Source organism: Toxorhynchites rutilus, chromosome 2, assembly GCF_029784135.1.
Source record: "Toxorhynchites rutilus septentrionalis strain SRP chromosome 2, ASM2978413v1, whole genome shotgun sequence".
NCBI lineage: Eukaryota > Metazoa > Arthropoda > Insecta > Diptera > Culicidae > Toxorhynchites > Toxorhynchites rutilus.
In genome coordinates, this window is record NC_073745.1 from 168394674 (window position 1) to 168415483 (window position 20810).

The following is a 20810-nucleotide window of genomic DNA, read 5'->3' on the forward strand; positions in this document are numbered from 1 at the left end:
CGTAAACGATCGGTGAGACATCTGGATTTAGTTTTTGAACTAAGAAAATGATGATAAGGTAACCTAAAACTCAAAAACAAATCACGTATATTTTACATCCGGTATTTCCAAGGTAGTTCTCGCATGCAGGAACCATGCATCCAACGTAAATTCGTCAATTGACGAATTTACGCAGAGCTGAATCAGCTCATGCGACATCTACATTAGAACTCAGAACCACAAAAGTGAGGGTGTTTGTTTATTTTACGCACTGAAAAGCAAGATTCGGTGGTGATTATCCATTTTATTTCAATTTAGATTCATTTCAGCCATTGGATGTCGTTAGTATATGTTAAGAAAGTTGGAGTTTTGTATATTTACGATGGTTTCAACACGCGATTTGACCAAAGTCATAGATAATCTTCGAAAATTTAAAGTTTGATAATGCATACCGGTTATTGATACTATGGATAATTGCGATGAAATCGATATCATATCAAATTGGCTGATATCATTGATTATGTAGGGGTCGATAAGAGAAGGATTTGCAGTATTTTTAGCACAAAACACCCTATTCATCGTTTACGTAGTTGAAAAAAAATAAAGTTGCAATACTTATAACAAGCCATTCCTCGTAATGTACATAGCACGTTGTAAAATGATGATTTTCTAACCTTTTCAGCGAGGAAAAGAAACCGGGAAATTTGAAGATAAATTTTGATTTTTCTAGAAAATTTGAACGATTTTCATACCAAAAAAAACAAAACATCCTATTTTACTCGCTGCGCCATCTGGTTGTAAATCCAACGTAAATTCGTCAATCGAAACTATCATAGGTGGCGACACTGTACTCTTGAAGATGCGAATTGACAACAAAAATTGTGTTCGGTGTCTACAGTAGTTCATAACAAGCAAATTTGCAAACTCCAACAAGATGAATGGGTTATCTCTTCGCGTGTCATCAATCAGAACAAATGAAAATGTTAAAAGAAACTCAGAAATTCGGATGGATCTATTCAATGTGCCTTCATCATATTTCTACCAACGAAGTTTGAATTTCTATTGTTATGCTCGGAGAATTTTACTAAGCTGATATATTTTTAGGAGAAAACAAATTTATATCCGGCTTGACGGATGCATCGTCCGTGGATGAACAGATCAAAATACTGAAAGAGGTAATCATTATTTTTGTATATTATGAATACCGAAAACGATTATCTCTTGCAGTATGCAGAATATATCTCAAATATGGAAAAAGGTCTCCTTTCAAACATAGAGATTCTAGCCGATTTATTTATTGAAGCTCCACTGAAGCATGCGGTCAGAAATACTATTTCAAAGTATTATTATTCATAAAAGGAAATACGAATCTCGTCTAACTTTTCATATATTTGCTACAGGTTTCTCAGTCAAGTTACAATTGGGAAAGAAATAGTGTTATTAGGCCTATCCAATACGATCCGGAACAGAATACAAAGTTATGATATACCACAAAAACATACCCTAGCTAGTCGCAACGCTATCATTGCTAGCATTGGAAGCTGTTTCGATAATTTCAAGGTTGGGATAGAAGCAATACGATGTTGTTTGCAGGAAATTCTATCGTTTCTGAACAAATCATTAGTGTTATATATTGAGCAAATGAGGTAAATAAGGCATGGCAGTAATAGTTCGGACATGTACAAAACAGTTTTTTTTGTAGTCGCAACATTTCACCGGCTGATAAAAGTGAGATCAGTGTATTCATCCATACAACCCTTCGTGTTGTGATTTCGTGTTTCAATCAGTATCCTGGCAAGCTAAATGACTCGTATGAAGGCGAGAAAAATGTCGAGAAAGTAATTCTTATTTGCTGGGATTTGTTAAATAACCCGGAGGTTCCAATGGATACGAAAATCAATTGCGGAATATTGATTACCTTGAGTGCCAATATAGAAAAACGTTATCTGCGATTAACAGAACGTATTTTTTCCGAGGAAAACTCTGCTAAGAAATTATGTCTGCTCAATGGAGTAATATGTACAATGGAAACAGATTTCTTCAATGGACCAGACTTCATGGGGTTCAAGATTTTTACCAAAGTCGCAAATGTGCTGAAAGAAATATCGGAAGAAAATTCCATAGAACCTAGTATCGTCTTAGGAGTAGCTAGAGGATTCTCGCAAATGACTAAGAAGTTGCTATCGATCCAAATCAAAGAGTATCTGGATCGTGATCATAGAGAGCTGGTGGAAATATTAGCTGTGAACTTAGGATACTCGCTATCGCATCTGGATCATTACATGGACAGCGTGCGATATCTCTGCAAAGAACTCCTGAGATTGACAATTCAGTTGGGAGTTAAAATAAACGATCGGTTAAACCATATCATCTATGATTATATCAGGAATGTCAACATAAACATAAATACTAAGTGTATTTTGATCAGCGCTATTTGCTCTATAGTAAAAGCGAAAGCAGTTTTGGGAGCAGTCCCAAATGTGATTGAATTTTTGCTCAGGTCTCTCGCCGTTAATGATCAAGCTAACGTTAATTTGCATATAAACAACTGCTATGAAACATTGATGATGTCGTATGGATACAATGAAAATAAGCAAGAATGGTTCAATAAGTGGATCAATCCCATATTGATGGAAATTATGAAGAACGGAAACAACGCTGGAATCAAGCAGGCACTGTTTGATTTGATCCGCAAAGCAATCAAGACTTACCCAGAGATTGCTATTTGTATGATTGACAGTAAAGTTACTGTTAATTTCGGGATAATATTGACATCTCTGGGGATAGCGAAGAAAAGCGGACTTTTCGATAAGATTGATTCGAATCCATTGAAATGGAAGAATTTGCTTTCTTATAGAGAAATCAAGTTGGCCATGATTTCAGGAGATGACTCCACCCGAATGGCAGCTTTGTATTTGCTGACGGAATGCCACAAAAGTACCGAACTTTTCACCAAAGAAGACCTTGAATGTTTACTATTCTTTCTGGAGACTAATATCAACGTTCAGGCACCATCGCTGAGACAAAAAATTACCTGCTACATGAAAAATGCAATGAATCGGTTGAAATCTGGATTTTTGAGCATTATTAAAAAGTCCGACACGGATGGAAAAAGTCACTATTACTACGATTTTGTAAAGAAACTGCATCATTTTTGTATAGACAACTTATTTGTCGGTGCAAACTACAGTCGTCGAACAATTTCATTTCAAATACTTATTCAGTTACTACAAATAGCTAGCTATATATTCTACGATAACGAAAATTCTAACATGTGGAACGAGCGTCATGTGGGCATATTATTGAACTCTTTAAATGATAGCTATGAAGCGAATAAAGTGTACTGCATGAATATTCTCATGTATTGCCCCAAAATGTATTTCGATAACTATAATTATCTGATTAATTACGACATCGTTAAAGAATTAATGACTAGTTGTAAGCCAAATGACGCTCTTTCTGCAGCCTATTATCTGGAGTATTTATGTTTCATCAACACAGCCATCGAGGCTCCAGTTGTAGTCGAAGAATCGGTATCAGTAGTCCACTCGAGGGTAAAAATTTCAGTAATGACTGATTTCGGGCCAACTCGACCAGATGTTCTCAGAACTCAATGAAACTTCTGGGTGTGAAGACCATATATAATTAAGCAACTTTGCATACTTAGTTTCCCGAAAATTTATCTAGACAAACATATGGAAAAGGCTAAATATTTTTGATATTTTTTTTAAATTTTCTTACTAGAAAAGTGATCTATCGAAGAGTTTAAGAAAATAATTGAATTTTGAGAAAAAAATACTGAAAAAATACTTTTTAAAATTCTACACTAAAGAAATCGTTCTCAAAAACTAAAAGTCGATTTTCTCAAAATGATCATCTCAGATTTTGATGAAATGGCAGATAAATGATCATATCTACAGTGACTTACAGTGGCTCTTAATAGATACCTAAATCTACAACAACTATTCGATACCTGATCGACCGATCAAGAGATTTTTGGCAGATGGCTATTGTTTGAGAGATGTTGTTGCTCTCTGAATTGAAACATATTGTATTTTTGTAGTCAGGCTGAAAACTGTACTTTAGCATCCAAGGGTCACCATAAATCCATTTCTACCTGTTATTGATTTTGTCAATAACTGTACACCCAAAAAAAATTGAGAAAAAATTTGAAAAAGTTTTTGTAAGAAAAACTTTTTTGCCTTAAATATGCAGAAGTTTCGATGTATGGAAGAGTTGTAGGGCACGTATTTATCTGCCATTTCATCAAAATCCGAAATGATAATTTTTAGAAAATCGACTTTTAGTTTTTGAAATCGATTTTTTCAGTGTAGGATTCCAAAAAATATTGTTTAGTTTTTTTCTAAAAAATTAATTATTTTCCTAAAACTCTTCGATAGATCACTTTTTTGTAGGACTTACCATTTTCAAATGAGACAATTTTATAAAAAATGTCCAAAAATATTAAGCCCTTTCCATATGTTAGTCTAGATACATTTTCGGAAAATTAAGTTTGCCAAGTTGCTAAATTAGGTAGGATCTTCACGCCCAGAGAGTTTCATTGAGTCATCATCTGTTCGAGTTGGCGCGAAATTCGTCAATAGCAAAAAAGGCAAACAATTATTTTTTGTACTTATAGGTCCACAAAACATTACTGTGGTGCGAGCATACCCTTCAGCATGGTTTGCATATAGCAAAAACATCGTTGTCTCGAGCCGCTCGAGAAAATCCCATGTTCGGTTCACTGGCTTGCATCCGTCACTTGTTGAACAAATTGGATTTTAAGGAGATCGCAAAGTGCAATCGATGGGTGCAATTTGTTTGGAAGCTTTTGCATACCTGTCGAGAATTATCAAGTGTTGTTGCCGTCGTTGTGAATAATTCATCTCCAGAGGGCAGTTTGCCGAATGATTTCAGCATGATGGAAAACTGTATATACGACGAAGATGTCGAAATGGAATCGTTTGAGGCTACTATCGACGTAGACATTGCGAGTGATGTTGAAGCTGTCAGAACAACACCGCAAATGGTGCTACTGTGTGCTTGGCGCACAATAAAAGAGGTTTCATTAATTCTTGGTGATATTGCGTTCAAATCGCCTGTAATAAGAACTCAACTATCCATCGTTAACACCCAAGACGATTACGTTGGATTGATTAGCTGTGACCAAGTTGTGCAAATTGGAACACATTTTACAGATCTGTTGTCGGAAACTAAACATCGTGGAGCCTTTGAGCAAGCCTATATAGGATTTTGTAAATTGTGTATCCGACTATGGGGATCCCAACACGAGGAATTACATAAACTACCAATGAAATGGTTACAGGAGATGATTTCCGCGATCAACAGCAACTGTGAGAGTGTTATTAAATCTGAAAAAATATGTCCGACTAGAAGAAGTGCTGGGATTCCGTATATGATGCAAGCTTTAATCACATCTGAACTTCAAGTAAGTTCATCTAAAGGATTTCAGTTTTCCATGAAGAATTTATTAGAACTATGTCGAACCGGATCCACAAGTCAAACAAGAACCCATGCTTTGAATATACTACGAGCACTATTTCGAACCACCGATCTTGGCGACTCTATAGGAGAGTTTGTAGCTGACGGATTCGAATGCGCCATAAATGGTTACGACGCAGAATCATGGTCGGTAAGTTAATTTCTTCCTTCAAAAGTAGATCTTAAATTAGTTAATATTTTAATACATTACATTTCATCATTCACCACTAACGTTTCGTAAATTATTATCACTGTTTGGTTGCGCTAAAATGGACCCTGATTGTATTGATGAAAGGCATTTATCAGTATCAGTGCTTAGACATCTGTCAATATGCAATGAACCACAATCTCCTTCCCGCGCGGCGAGTAAGGTGAGATGGCTCAAGTCACTGCATTCCCGTAGGTGAATGGCGTGACTATAGTTTGTTACTAAGTGAAATTTAAAGTCGTGTCCTCATATGTTATCGATTCGGGTAACGAAAATAAGTTGAAAAGTAATGTAGCTTCCACAATGAATCGAGAAACTTTGCTATCTTACGTCACTCGCCGCGTGGAATAAGGGGGAATGTGTCATTCTACTTACCATTCACGAATATGTAACCGATAATGAGTGGATGATTCAGATACACATCGTCTTTTTCTATCTAATGGGTGTATCGAAAAGAAATATCAAAAATTTGATACTCTGTTACTCACAAACGGGTGCATATTTGTGGGACCTTTATTCACAGCATGTTTTGTTTACTTGTCAACTTGTTTACGTTTGCAAAGTTGGTTTGAAATTAAAAAAAAAGACGGGTGGGTAATGTCGGGGACATAACCGGGGTGACATTGTTTGGAGTTGAGATGAATTTAAAAGCAATTAATGACATTTGTTCTTATTAATTGTTCAAATTGTCATTTCATTAGTTCGTTACAAAATATTTACATTATGTTTTGATTTACCTCCAAGCTAGCGATGTCTGTAATTCCGCTAGCCCTATTAAAGGGATTATTATATTCGAGGGAATTTCTCAATAATCCATTTCATTTCGTATAATTTATATGTTGTAATAATTGTCTTAATAAGTGCTCACATGATCGTTGTTGCCATCTTTCTAATTTTTATTATTATTTGATGTTGCATTCTTGGTCATGCTGCCGCTACTCGAGGATACTCGCTTAATGTGTTCAGCATAGTCTATTTAACTGCCTAATAATGAAGACAGTTCGCTCTATCTACCGGATTTCATTGCGGGAGTTATGTATCGTTAGAGTTGAAATGCGGAATACAGTCACGGAACGCAATATAATCATTCAAATTTGGAAATCAATCGGACACAAATACAATGGGCCTGATCACGACATCACTGTCACAAACGCTTTCACGTCATTTACACTTCACTTATTCTTTTTGTGTCTATCATCATTGTCACGGACAGTTGCGTGTAAAAATAAACTCCGTGAAGTGAAAGAATTCATTCCCGTTTATAAGAGACATGTCAGTTGCATAATTTCGGGCGTTTGAACGTTATTGGTTACAAAGTTTCGGACGTTTGAACGTTATGTAAGTAAAATTAATAAGTGTATGAGATAATATTCCATTTAATTGAACGTATGTTTTAGAATGATAAGTTTGCGACTATCCTCGATGATTCGGTATTTCAATGCCAACTATTCGGACTCATTCCATGAATAATTTGCATGGTGCGTTAGTTTGTTGAATCAAACGTTGGTTCAAAGATGAGGAATACTTGGTTGCTCTTGAATAATGTAGTTGTTGAACATATGTAATGAAAATGAATTGAAAAGAAAAAGAAAATTATTCACATTTTCTTTAGACGGATATCAAAATTATGGAAAAAGAACTAGAGAATAATTTAAAAATTATTAATTTAAAAGCTTTGCAATGATAGATTCATTTTTTCCTTATTTGAAACTTAAATATTCTTTCATTCAAAGTATGTCTTCAAAACAATATCGTTGAAAATATCTATTACGTAAAAACAAAAGGTCAATGGTCTTATTATATGTAACTATCGTCCTGATTCGGGTCTTGTCCACCAATTGCGAATGTTTGAATTACAAAAATCAGCTCTGCAATGATGGAAAAACATTACAGTTATTATTTTATATTCAAAATATCAACAAATCAATATTATACATAATCAATCATAATGATCGTTTTGGGCCAGTGGCCTCCATTGCCATTTTATGGGGTTGCAAGTCTCTGTGAGTCTAATCCTTATTATAGAAACAAAATATTTCTATTTATTTGGGACAATCGAAATTAGACCTTTCGCCAAGTTTCAATTGGTCTACGGGAGCTACATTTTTTGTTCTCAATTACATCCCATAGCGCAATTATCGAATCCGAATAGAAAAATTTACGTCCTACGGAGACATCAGGATTTCGTTCTAAAAATGCCACCAAGCGGGTAAATTGCTGTTTGTTTATCTTTTCTTTCTTAAAAAGCAAGACAAGATTCAAAACACAAGCGACAAATATACTCATATAAACAATCCTGTATTCGTAAATTGTTAGAGAAAATGATTCTACTTCGTTTGGACAAGTGGGTTGAAACGAACAATTTGCTGTCAAATACGCAGTTTGGATTCCGCCGAGGTAAAGGGACGAACGATTTTCTCGCGCTGCTATCTTCTGAAATCCAAATCGCATTTGCTCGCAAAGAACAAATGGCTTCCGTTTTTCTCGATATCAAAGGGGCATTTGATTCAGTTCCCATGGAAATTCTCTCAGAGAAATTTCATAATCGTGGACTTTCGCCAATTCTGAATAATTTCCTATACAATTTACTCTCAGAAAACACATGTTTTTCAATCATGGCAGCTTGAAATCTTCTCGATACAGTTTTATGGGCCTGCCACAAGGCTCCTGCCTAAGCCCCCTCTTGTACAGTTTTTACGTCAATGATATAGATGATTGTCTAACTAGAGATTGCACGTTGAGACAACTTGCAGACAATGGAGTTATTTCCATCACGGGTACTAATCCCGCCGTTCTGCAAAAATCCTTGCAAGATACCCTGAACAACCTGTTCACGTGGGCTCTCAAGCTGGGTATTGAATTCTCTATGGTCGTTTTTTCTAGGAAGCACGAACCCGCCCAATTCCAGCTTCACCTATCCGGCAAAGCGATCAAACACTCGATGTTTTTCAAATACCTTGGAGTATATTTTGACTCTAAATGTACCTGGGGAATACACATTGCGTATTTGAAACAGAAATGCCAGCAAAGAATCAATTTTCTCCAAACAATAACCGGAACATGGTGGGGTGCCCATCCAGGAGACCTCATTCAATTGTACAAAACAACGATATTATCAGTGTTGGAATATGGCAGTTTTTGCTTCCGATCAGCTGCCAGGATTCATATTCTCAAGCTGGAGAGAATACAATATCGTTGCTTGCGTATAGCAATGGGGTGTTTGCATTCGACACATACGATGAGTCTCGAAGTCTTGGCAGGAGTACCCCCGCTTACTCTTCGATTCACAGAATTATCCTACAGATTTCTCATCCGTTGCGAGATCATGAATCCATTGGTGATTGATAACTTCGAAAATCTACTCCAACTGACTCCTCAGTCAAGTTTTATGTCTTTGTACCATGATTTCCTTACCCATGAAGTGTACCCTTCACCGGGCATCTCCAACCAATTATGCTTCCCATACTTTTGCAATTCCTCTGTCAATTTTGATCTGTTCATGCGACAAAAAATCCATGGAATCCCAGATCATCTACGCTTCGATTCTATTCCGCCGATATTTTCGGCAGAATATGGGAAAGTTAGATCTGATAAAATGTTCTTTACTGACGGTTCATTCATAAACGGGTCCACTGGCTTCGGCATCTTCAATGAAAATTCCAGTGCCTCTTTCAAACTCAAAGATCCTTGTTCCGTGTATGTCGCTGAACTGGGTGCGATATACTACGCACTAGGGATCATTGAAACATTGTCCATCGACCATTATTTTATTTTTTCAGACAGTCTCAGCTCAATAGAGGCAATTCGTTCAATGAAAGTTGATAAACGCTCATCTTATTTCCTAACAAGAATAAGACATCTATTGAGTGTTTTGGTCGAAAAATTATTCAAGATTACCTTAGCATGGGTTCCCTCTCATTGCTCGATTCCGGGGAATGAGAAAGCGGACTCGCTAGCTAAGGTGGGCGCTTCAGAAGGCACACTTTTTGAAAGGCAAATTGCTTATAACGAATTTTTTCACATTCCTCGTCAGGACACACTCGTTAGTTGGCAGCGCATGTGGAGTGAAGATGAGTGCGGTCGTTGGTTACACACGATTATTCCTAAGATTTCGACGAAAGCTTGGTTTAAGGGATTGAATGTCGGTCGTGATTTCATTCGCGTGATATCTCGGCTTATTTCCAATCACTACAACCTAAACGCGCATCTCTATCGCATTGGGCTCGCAGCAAACAATCTTTGTGATTGTGGCGATGGCTACCACGACATCGAGCATATTGTCTGGTCGTGTATCCGGTTCCATGCTGCTCGCTTTCAGCTCTCTAGAGCACTGAGAGCAAAAGGCAGACAATCGGACATCCCCGTCCGGGATATCTTAGGTAGCCGTGATCCTGATCTGCTTCATCTATACCTGTTCCTCAGAAACGCCGATGTCAACGTTTAATGATGTTTCCTTCGTTGTGTCCCTGTTTCGTATCCCTCCTATCCGATCTATAAACTTTTACTTAGTCGCGGCAATACATACACACACTCTTTACAGATACACGGGCCAAAGGTTGTGCAGTCCACTGATGATTCAACAAAAGCCAAAGGTTGTACCGCTCATGACAACTCTACACGAGCTGATGATTGCGCCGGCTAGTGACCATTCTATCCTGGATTCCTCGAGAAGAAGCACCACGCTAAATATGGGGTACAGACTAGGGGGGCGTTGCTGATTAATGGTCAGCTGCATCCCAATAGGAAGTATCCCGTGTCGGGCACACGTACAGAGCATTGGAGACAGCAACATCCCAATTACGAGAACACTTGTAATACTAACCTCGAGCCGACCGCGAGTAATCGGTTACATATTACTAACATAGTTATAAGGCAAACATTGTCGAAATATTGAACTCCCGGCCCCGTCAGGTTGACGCCATATGAGCCTTAATAAAAATATATATTTTGGATAAAAAAAAAAATATACTTGTTTTTCCCCGTGACGTGACAGTATCGTGATATTCATAACACCGAGTTTATCAAAATTGTCACGACGGATGAGCTCTTCCGGATTCTAAACACACGGTGGCAGCCGTAATAACGTTGGGCCTGATTCGTGCAAGCAGTGTAGCAAACGTCATCATACGTCACTGCATCCCATCGAAGTCCATTCAGAGGATTCGGCGTTACAACAATCGAACGTTGTATCCAAAATAGATTCATCGAAACCAACGATAGAGGTCGCTGATACTACGGTGACGCCAACAACCAGCAAATTTGTTCTTTGCACGAATGTCAAAGTTGATCAAGACACATTACTGGCCACAGCCATTGCACTCATCCACGGTTCTGGGAAGAGAATGATGCAGTGCAGGGCAGTACTGGATTCCGCTTCACATAAGCATTTTATCACGGAAGCTATGGTAGCTAAGCTTGGATTTAAACGAAAAAGGGCCAATTATACGATCGTTGGTATTGGTGGCAACCAGATAGCCATCCAGCACAAAGTGCACGCGAGAATCAAATCGAAAGTGAATGACTATGAGGGGATCTTCCAATGCAGCATTTCGAAACGGCCCAACTGAATATTCCAGAAGATTTAGCTGGCTGATCCTGGATTCAACGTTCTTGATCGGATCAGGTTTGTTCTTCAAGCTCATCAAACAAGGACAGTTATAGTTGGCGGATAATTTGCCTGCTGTACAAGAAACTTCGCTTGGTTGGATCGTGAGTGGCTTAATTCCAACTAACCAATTGGGAATCGGAGGTACGCTTTGCACGGTAGTAACTAAAGATGATGTCGGTAAATTACTTGAACGCTTTTGGTACTTTGATTCTTACGACGAAACAACAATGACGGAACATTCATCGGAAGACATTTGCATCACTCATTTCCTCGACACATATAGACGTGACGAAAGCGGAAGATTTTTCGTTTGGCTACCTTTCAATGAAGCGAAAGAGCAGCTTGGCGATTCCGAAACCATGGCCAGAAAAAGATCTTATGCAGTTGAACGACGATTGAATAAGAATTCGGATTTGAAACGACAATATGTTGAATTTATGAACGAGTATGCGAAGTTAGGGCACATGGTGGAAGTTACGCCTTCGCAGAATGAAAATCCGACTGAAATATTTTATTTACCCCATCATTGCGTGCTGAAACCGACTAGCTAAACCACTAAACTTCGTGTGGTTTTTGATGGTTCTGCGGAATCGTCGACAGGAGTGTCCGTCAATCAAACCCAAATGGTTGGTCCGACAGTACAGAATGACTTGGTGTCGATTCACTTGAAGTTTAGAACGTTCCAGTATGCGATCAGCGCAGATATTCCGAAAATGTATCGACAAGTTGGGATCGATGACGATTTTTTGCGAATTTTTTGGAGAAACAATAGTGATGATGCCTTGAAGGTTTATGCGTTGAAAACAGTGACGTACGGTCTCGCATCATCACCATTTTTAGCAACGATGGCATTGAGACAACTGGCTAATGACGAAGAACAACGATATCCGCTTGCTGCAACGACTGTGAAGAAATCTTTTTATATCGATGATATGCTCGCCGGTGCGAATTCTTTGGAAGAGTCCATGGTGCTGCTGCGACAGGTGACCGGCTTGCTGAACGACGGTGGGTTCGACATACACAAGGTTTGCTCGAACTCAAAGGAGATATTGAAAATGGTTCCCGAAGAGAAACGAGAGAAATTTGGAGTAATTGAAGACGCTGCTATCAACGGCTTGATGAAAACACTCGGAATCGTGTGGAATCCTGACAGTGATGTATTTACATTCCGGATTGTAGAAGCACTTCAATCGATACATTTCACAAAGAGGATGATCTTAAGCGAAATTTCCAGAATTTTCGATCCACTGGGTTTCCTTGGTCCGGTGATTACAACAGCGAAATTAATCATGAGGGAACTGTGGCTTCTTGAACTACATTGGGACGACGTTCTGTCACAAAATTTGGCGGAATTGTGGATAGAATTTCGTGAGCGACTGCAAGCACTGAACGGATTGGAGATTCCACGTTGTGTACTGAGTAGACATTGTATTAGTGGCGAGCTACATGGATTCGCTGATGCATCCGATCTTGCGTATGGAGCTTGTCTCTACGCTCGATCAGTGTTCCGAGATGGAACAGCTGAAATGAAATTGGTTTGCAGTAAATCGAGAATACTACCGAAAAAACAGGAGTCGAAAAAGGAAGTTACCACACCGCGCGAGGAGCTATAAGCAGTTCTTCTATCGTCTCGTCTTGCTGTAAAATTGATTGCTTAATCTCCATCAGTTTGGGTCCGTTGTTTTATGGAGCGATTCTCAGATAGTTCTCTGCTGGATCAAAAAGGCCCCAAATTTACTAAAGATCTACGTTGGGAATCGTGTAAAGGAAATCCAAATATTGACGAATGAGTTTAGCTGGCGATACATTCAATCCAAATTGAACCCCGCCGATTTTATATCAAGAGGGGTCCAACCGAATCAACTGCGAGGAAATGAAATGTGGTGGACCGGTCCGGAAATCTTGAAACAAGCCAACTTTGAAACGGAAGATCCGCCGCCGACTCTGGAAGCTGATATTCCAGAATTACGAGGAGTTGCTCTCTTCAACACGAACGTTCGCCATAGATTGAAGATATTCGACAGCATCAGCCGGTTTTCGATTATACAGAGATCTATGGCATATGTGATTCGTTTCACGGACTATATAAGAAGTGGGAGGCAGTACATATCAAAGGTGTTGCCTACTGCTGACGAAATGAGGCGTGCATTGTTGCTGATAGTCCGACTGATCCAGAAAAAGTGTTTCGGAGATGAAATTCGTGCACTAAAGGAAGAGAAGAATTTTAATCATTCACTAAAATGCTTGAACCCTTTCATTGATGGAAGAGATGATACAGTACGTGTAGGAGGACGAATACGCCATGCTCAAATACCATATGGCAGCAAGCATCAGCTTCTGTTACCTGCCAGACATCCTGTGACCGTGACAATCATTCGTCATTTACATGCACATCGGTCAGCAAGCCTTACTTGCTGTTGTGAGGCAACAGTTTTGGCCTCTCCGAGCGAAATTTACCATACGTGATGTAATTCATAAATGCACTCCATGCTACCGTGCCAATCCAAAACGAACAACACAGTTGATGGGAGATTTACCGGAGTATAGAGTACAAGCTGCGTATCCATTTGCCAACGTTGGGATAGACTTTGCCGGGCCGTTTAAGCTGAAAGCAGTTTCGACTATCAAGAAAAGTGTCACGACCAAAGGATATATGTGTGTTATAATTTGCATGGTTACACGGGCTATTCATTTGGAAGCAGTATCAAGTCTTTCTACGGATGCATTTCTGGCTGCTCTTCAACGGTTCGATAGTCGGAGGGGTCTACCAACGAGGATATTTTCTGACAATGCCACCAATTTTGTTGGTGCAAATAATGAACTAGTGAAACTTGCCAATCTTTTTGAAACCGAGATGCACAAGAAGAAGTTGAATGGATCCTGCGTTCAAAGAAATATTGACTGATCCTTCATTTCTCCACGTAGTCCCCATTTTGGTGGAATATGGGAAGCCGGAGTGAAGTCTGCCAAATTTCACCTACGCACAATTTTAGCGAACCACAGACTCTCGTATGAGGAACTGACGACAGTGTTGGCGCAAATAGAGGCCACTTTGAACTCCCGCCCGTTGATTCCGTCTTCTGACGATCCCGATGGTATGACAGCTATTACACCGGCTCATTTTTTGGTGGGCAGAGAGTTTCAAGCAGTTCTCGAACCATCGTATAAGCACATTAAACCCGAAAGGCTGTCCAGATGGCAGGACCTGTAGCAGAAGTATTGGCGTACCTGATCAGTAGATTATCTTCAAGAACTACAACGACGTCAACGCGATTTCAATATAACCAGATTCAAGGTGGGGGCATTAGTGCTCATCGTTGATAACAATCTTCCTCCACTTCAGTGGAGTCTTGCGCGTATTAAGGAGTTACACCCCGGGAGCGATGGCCACGTGAGAGTGGTAACATTGAAGACGAAGGATTCTATCATCAAACGAGCGATAAAGTACTTGTGTTTGTTGCCACTTGACGAGGAGGAGTCAACATCTGACGTTTGAAATGCGGTCATTTCAACGGCCTGGAGGATGTTCTAGTTACAATACTCAAGTGAATTTATATCAGTGTTCCCACACAATGTAACTATCTTGATTCCACTCAAATTCAAATTAGTTTACTCTCAGTGTATGAAATAGAAATAAATCAGTTAATGTTTGAAAGCTCACGCGTACGGTTGTTTATTTTGTTTACGCTGAGCCCAAATTTTCGGTTATACAGTCCACTCTCCCGGAGCTACATAACTGTTGCATTTATTTTAATAGATTAATTGATTCTCTAATGTCTATACTTTCTTCTATAAGTTTCAGCCCTCTCGGTGACTATTATGTTGTTGATTATTTCAAACGAATTGAGCTTCCACAATGAAAGTCCACATGCCCACATTTTGCTGTGGCTACATAACGATTCTCGGGAGGGAATTTTAGAGGACATGCCCACTACCGTGGAGCTAATCAATTTTCTTTCTTCCGTTAGTGCTAACGGGCTGTCCACATACCACGTGGACAGAAAAAGCATGATTTTAGACAACCCCTCCCCCTCCGTGGAGAAGCGTGGACATTTCTTATACCCCTCCCTCTGTTGTTCACGTGGACATTCCTCCGGTTTTGAGGAAAAAATCAAGAAATTCTATTTTGTCGCTTAAATTTCATTTCAAGTTTGTTTCTATTTTCTATTCCATATTTTTATTGATAAAAATTATAGCCTTACCAATGGTAGCGTTTTGTCTTCAAATCTTCGATGTTTTTCAACATTGTTATTTTCTTCCGAATTCCATTCACGTTATCACCATATCCATTTTAAAATAACCTTTGTGAGCTTATTCTCAAGTATTTTTATTAAAGCTGGCTGGCTGTTTGAGTTTTCAAAAAATCAGACAATGAAATCAACCACTTTGTTTGAAAACAGAATTTTCTCGTCTAAACATCAATGACTTTCGCTTTTACAGGTTCGGTAGTACCTGATGGCTATAATGAACCTAAAGGGTGTGTCACATCAAATTGCATCACGGAAAAAACGCTGTAGAAATTCGCCCAGTAGACCGGTCCTTTTGAAAATTTTAGACAGTAAAATAAAAACTATTAAACAACTTTTGGCATTTTCTTTTTATTCATACTTCGAGCTCAAGCCCGTATGCTCGCACCTTCCTCTTTACCCCGTCCATAAGGTTCTGTACAACGTCAAGTTGTAGTTTTTTTTTTGAACAGAAATCCATTTTCTCTTGAAGTCCGCCTCCGATTTGACAACTTTTGGGTTCTTCCGGAGGGCCTGCTTCATAATCGCCCAATATTTCTCTATTGGGCGAAGCTCCGGCGCGTTGGGCGGGTTCATTTCCTTTGGCACGAAGGTGACCCCGTTGGCTTCGTACCACTCCAACACGTCCTTTGAATAGTGGCACGAAGCGAGATCCGGCCAGAAGATGGTCGGGCCCTCGTGCTGCTTCAATAGTGGTAGTAAGCACTTCTGTAGGCACTCCTTAAGGTAAACCTGCCCGTTCACCGTGCCGGTCATCACGAAGGGGGCGCTCCGCTTTCCGCAAGAGTAGATCGCTTGCCACACCATGTACTTTTTGGCAAACTTGGATAGTTTCTGCTTGCGACTCTCCTCCGGAACGCGAATTTGTCCTCTGCGGAGAAGAACAACAGGCCCGGCAGCTAACGAAAGTCCGCTTTGACGTAGGTTTCGTCATCCATTACCAGGCAATGCGGCTTCGTCAGCATTTCGGTGTACAGCTTCCGGGCTCGCGTCTTCCCCACCATGTTTTGCCTTTCGTCGCGGTTAGGAGCCTTCTGAACCATGTATGTACGCAGGCCCTCCCGCTGCTTGATCCGCTGGACGAATGAACTTGACAAATTCAGCTTATTGGCGGCATCCCGCACCGAACTTCTCGGATCACGTCTAAACTGCTTAACTACGCGCTTGTGATCTTTCTCACTGACGGAGCATCCATTTTTGCCGTTCTTCACCTTCCGGTCGATGGTTAGGTTCTCGAAGTATCGTTTTAGTACTCTGCTGACCGTGGATTGGACGATTCAAGATGCTGGGAATCGTCCAATCCACGGTCAGCAGAGTACTATGAATGTCCCGATGTGACAACTCCGGATTCTCGAAATGAGTGCAAAGGATTAATTCACGACGCTCTTTTTCGTTCGACGACATTTTTCCAAATTTACGAAAAATTGACAGTGAAGCATGGCCAACGTGATCTATACACTCTTATCTGATTATAAGCGAAAGCTGAAGATATAATTCCTAAAAATTAAATTTCTACAGCGTTTTTTCCGTGATGCAATTTGATGTGACACACCCTTTAGTAAAAACAAAACATCTGCAGTATCATCGTGATCGATGATTCCGTTGACCTACAACCCTTAATTGTTAAATCATGCTGAATATTGTCCTGAAAGATTCATGCCGATTCTAAGGAAAAAACCAAAAGCATATTTTTGTAGGCATACATCTTTTCGATCATAGATGCTCTGTTTTTTCCTGAATATTTCAGCATCCTTCATGCAACTTGAGAATTCCATCCTCTCAAAACTTATGCTACAGTAAGTTGAAGTTCTTACAAGAATCTTAACAGTTAATAATCTTAAGATGCAATATCTGGTGTGTAAGGCGGGTGGAGTTTTAGAAGTGCCCTAGAAGCGTTCTGGATCGTTGATTTTCATACGTTCAGCTGCTAGCAGTACTTGTTGGAATTCATCGAAACGAGTTGCTTGGTAGAAGCTCATGATACAGATTTTCTTCCAGTCCTACCAGAACCAGCCATAACTTTCTTCAAGCGAAAACCTGCTTCGGGGTTCCATTCACTTGCTAAGATTTTTTTTAACTCAATATTCTTGTAAATGATTTGCCCTTTACAATTCGCTACAAATATGTATTTTCGTCGCGTCGCGAACGAATCGCAGCTTGGGATAAGTCTCTTCAAGTGTTTTCGGTAAAATAAACCCATATTCCTGAAATCGGTCGGATTTGAAATTAGCACAATGTTGCGTTCTTTAAGAGGGTATTCTAGTCTAAAAATTTGTATGCTCGCACCTTCCTCTTTACCCCGTCCATAAGGTTCTGTACAACGTCAAGTTGTAGTTTTTTTTTGAACAGAAATCCATTTTCTCTTGAAGTCCGCCTCCGATTTGACAACTTTTGGGTTCTTCCGGAGGGCCTGCTTCATAATCGCCCAATATTTCTCTATTGGGCGAAGCTCCGGCGCGTTGGGCGGGTTCATTTCCTTTGGCACGAAGGTGACCCCGTTGGCTTCGTACCACTCCAACACGTCCTTTGAATAGTGGCACGAAGCGAGATCCGGCCAGAAGATGGTCGGGCCCTCGTGCTGCTTCAATAGTGGTAGTAAGCACTTCTGTAGGCACTCCTTAAGGTAAACCTGCCCGTTCACCGTGCCGGTCATCACGAAGGGGGCGCTCCGCTTTCCGCAAGAGTAGATCGCTTGCCACACCATGTACTTTTTGGCAAACTTGGATAGTTTCTGCTTGCGACTCTCCTCCGGAACGCGAATTTGTCCTCTGCGGAGAAGAACAACAGGCCCGGCAGCTAACGAAAGTCCGCTTTGACGTAGGTTTCGTCATCCATTACCAGGCAATGCGGCTTCGTCAGCATTTCGGTGTACAGCTTCCGGGCTCGCGTCTTCCCCACCATGTTTTGCCTTTCGTCGCGGTTAGGAGCCTTCTGAACCATGTATGTACGCAGGCCCTCCCGCTGCTTGATCCGCTGGACGAATGAACTTGACAAATTCAGCTTATTGGCGGCATCCCGCACCGAACTTCTCGGATCACGTCTAAACTGCTTAACTACGCGCTTGTGATCTTTCTCACTGACGGAGCATCCATTTTTGCCGTTCTTCACCTTCCGGTCGATGGTTAGGTTCTCGAAGTATCGTTTTAGTACTCTGCTGACCGTGGATTGGACGATTCAAGATGCTGGGAATCGTCCAATCCACGGTCAGCAGAGTACTATGAATGTCCCGATGTGACAACTCCGGATTCTCGAAATGAGTGCAAAGGATTAATTCACGACGCTCTTTTTCGTTCGACGACATTTTTCCAAATTTACGAAAAATTGACAGTGAAGCATGGCCAACGTGATCTATACACTCTTATCTGATTATAAGCGAAAGCTGAAGATATAATTCCTAAAAATTAAATTTCTACAGCGTTTTTTCCGTGATGCAATTTGATGTGACACACCCTTTAGTAAAAACAAAACATCTGCAGTATCATCGTGATCGATGATTCCGTTGACCTACAACCCTTAATTGTTAAATCATGCTGAATATTGTCCTGAAAGATTCATGCCGATTCTAAGGAAAAAACCAAAAGCATATTTTTGTAGGCATACATCTTTTCGATCATAGATGCTCTGTTTTTTCCTGAATATTTCAGCATCCTTCATGCAACTTGAGAATTCCATCCTCTCAAAACTTATGCTACAGTAAGTTGAAGTTCTTACAAGAATCTTAACAGTTAATAATCTTAAGATGCAATATCTGGTGTGTAAGGCGGGTGGAGTTTTAGAAGTGCCCTAGAAGCGTTCTGGATCGTTGATTTTCATACGTTCAGCTGCTAGCAGTACTTGTTGGAATTCATCGAAACGAGTTGCTTGGTAGAAGCTCATGATACAGATTTTCTTCCAGTCCTACCAGAACCAGCCATAACTTTCTTCAAGCGAAAACCTGCTTCGGGGTTCCATTCACTTGCTAAGATTTTTTTTAACTCAATATTCTTGTAAATGATTTGCCCTTTACAATTCGCTACAAATATGTATTTTCGTCGCGTCGCGAACGAATCGCAGCTTGGGATAAGTCTCTTCAAGTGTTTTCGGTAAAATAAACCCATATTCCTGAAATCGGTCGGATTTGAAATTAGCACAATGTTGCGTTCTTTAAGAGGGTATTCTAGTCTAAAAATTTGTATGCTCGCACCTTCCTCTTTACCCCGTCCATAAGGTTCTGTACAACGTCAAGTTGTAGTTTTTTTTTGAACAGAAATCCATTTTCTCTTGAAGTCCGCCTCCGATTTGACAACTTTTGGGTTCTTCCGGAGGGCCTGCTTCATAATCGCCCAATATTTCTCTATTGGGCGAAGCTCCGGCGCGTTGGGCGGGTTCATTTCCTTTGGCACGAAGGTGACCCCGTTGGCTTCGTACCACTCCAACACGTCCTTTGAATAGTGGCACGAAGCGAGATCCGGCCAGAAGATGGTCGGGCCCTCGTGCTGCTTCAATAGTGGTAGTAAGCACTTCTGTAGGCACTCCTTAAGGTAAACCTGCCCGTTCACCGTGCCGGTCATCACGAAGGGGGCGCTCCGCTTTCCGCAAGAGTAGATCGCTTGCCACACCATGTACTTTTTGGCAAACTTGGATAGTTTCTGCTTGCGACTCTCCTCCGGAACGCTGAATTTGTCCTCTGCGGAGAAGAACAACAGGCCCGGCAGCTAACGAAAGTCCGCTTTGACGTAGGTTTCGTCATCCATTACCAGGCAATGCGGCTTCGTCAGCATTTCGGTGTACAGCTTCCGGGCTCGCGTCTTCCCCACCATGTTTTGCCTTTCGTCGCGGTTAGGAGCCTTCTGAACCATGTATGTACGCAGGCCCTCCCGCTGCTTGATCCGCTGGACGAATGAACTTGACAAATTCAGCTTATTGGCGGCATCCCGCACCGAACTTCTCGGATCACGTCTAAACTGCTTAACTACGCGCTTGTGATCTTTCTCACTGACGGAGCATCCATTTTTGCCGTTCTTCACCTTCCGGTCGATGGTTAGGTTCTCGAAGTATCGTTTTAGTACTCTGCTGACCGTGGATTGGACGATTCAAGATGCTGGGAATCGTCCAATCCACGGTCAGCAGAGTACTATGAATGTCCCGATGTGACAACTCCGGATTCTCGAAATGAGTGCAAAGGATTAATTCACGACGCTCTTTTTCGTTCGACGACATTTTTCCAAATTTACGAAAAATTGACAGTGAAGCATGGCCAACGTGATCTATACACTCTTATCTGATT

General features: G+C 40.5%; 1 protein-coding gene across 1 annotated transcript in view; it reads left to right on the plus strand.

The window, feature by feature from the left end:
* The first annotated feature begins 853 nt into the window (after nt 1–853).
* The window catches only part of LOC129764657 (thyroid adenoma-associated protein homolog), a 35958-nt gene continuing 16001 nt past the window's right edge, over nt 854–20810 (plus strand). The window contains exons 1-6 of the mRNA XM_055763964.1: nt 854–1028; nt 1084–1154; nt 1207–1319; nt 1380–1625; nt 1682–3533; nt 4619–5632. Coding sequence (XP_055619939.1) covers nt 914–1028; nt 1084–1154; nt 1207–1319; nt 1380–1625; nt 1682–3533; nt 4619–5632 — 3411 coding nt within the window. The 5' untranslated portion in view covers nt 854–913. The remainder of the gene's footprint in view (nt 1029–1083; nt 1155–1206; nt 1320–1379; nt 1626–1681; nt 3534–4618; nt 5633–20810) is intronic.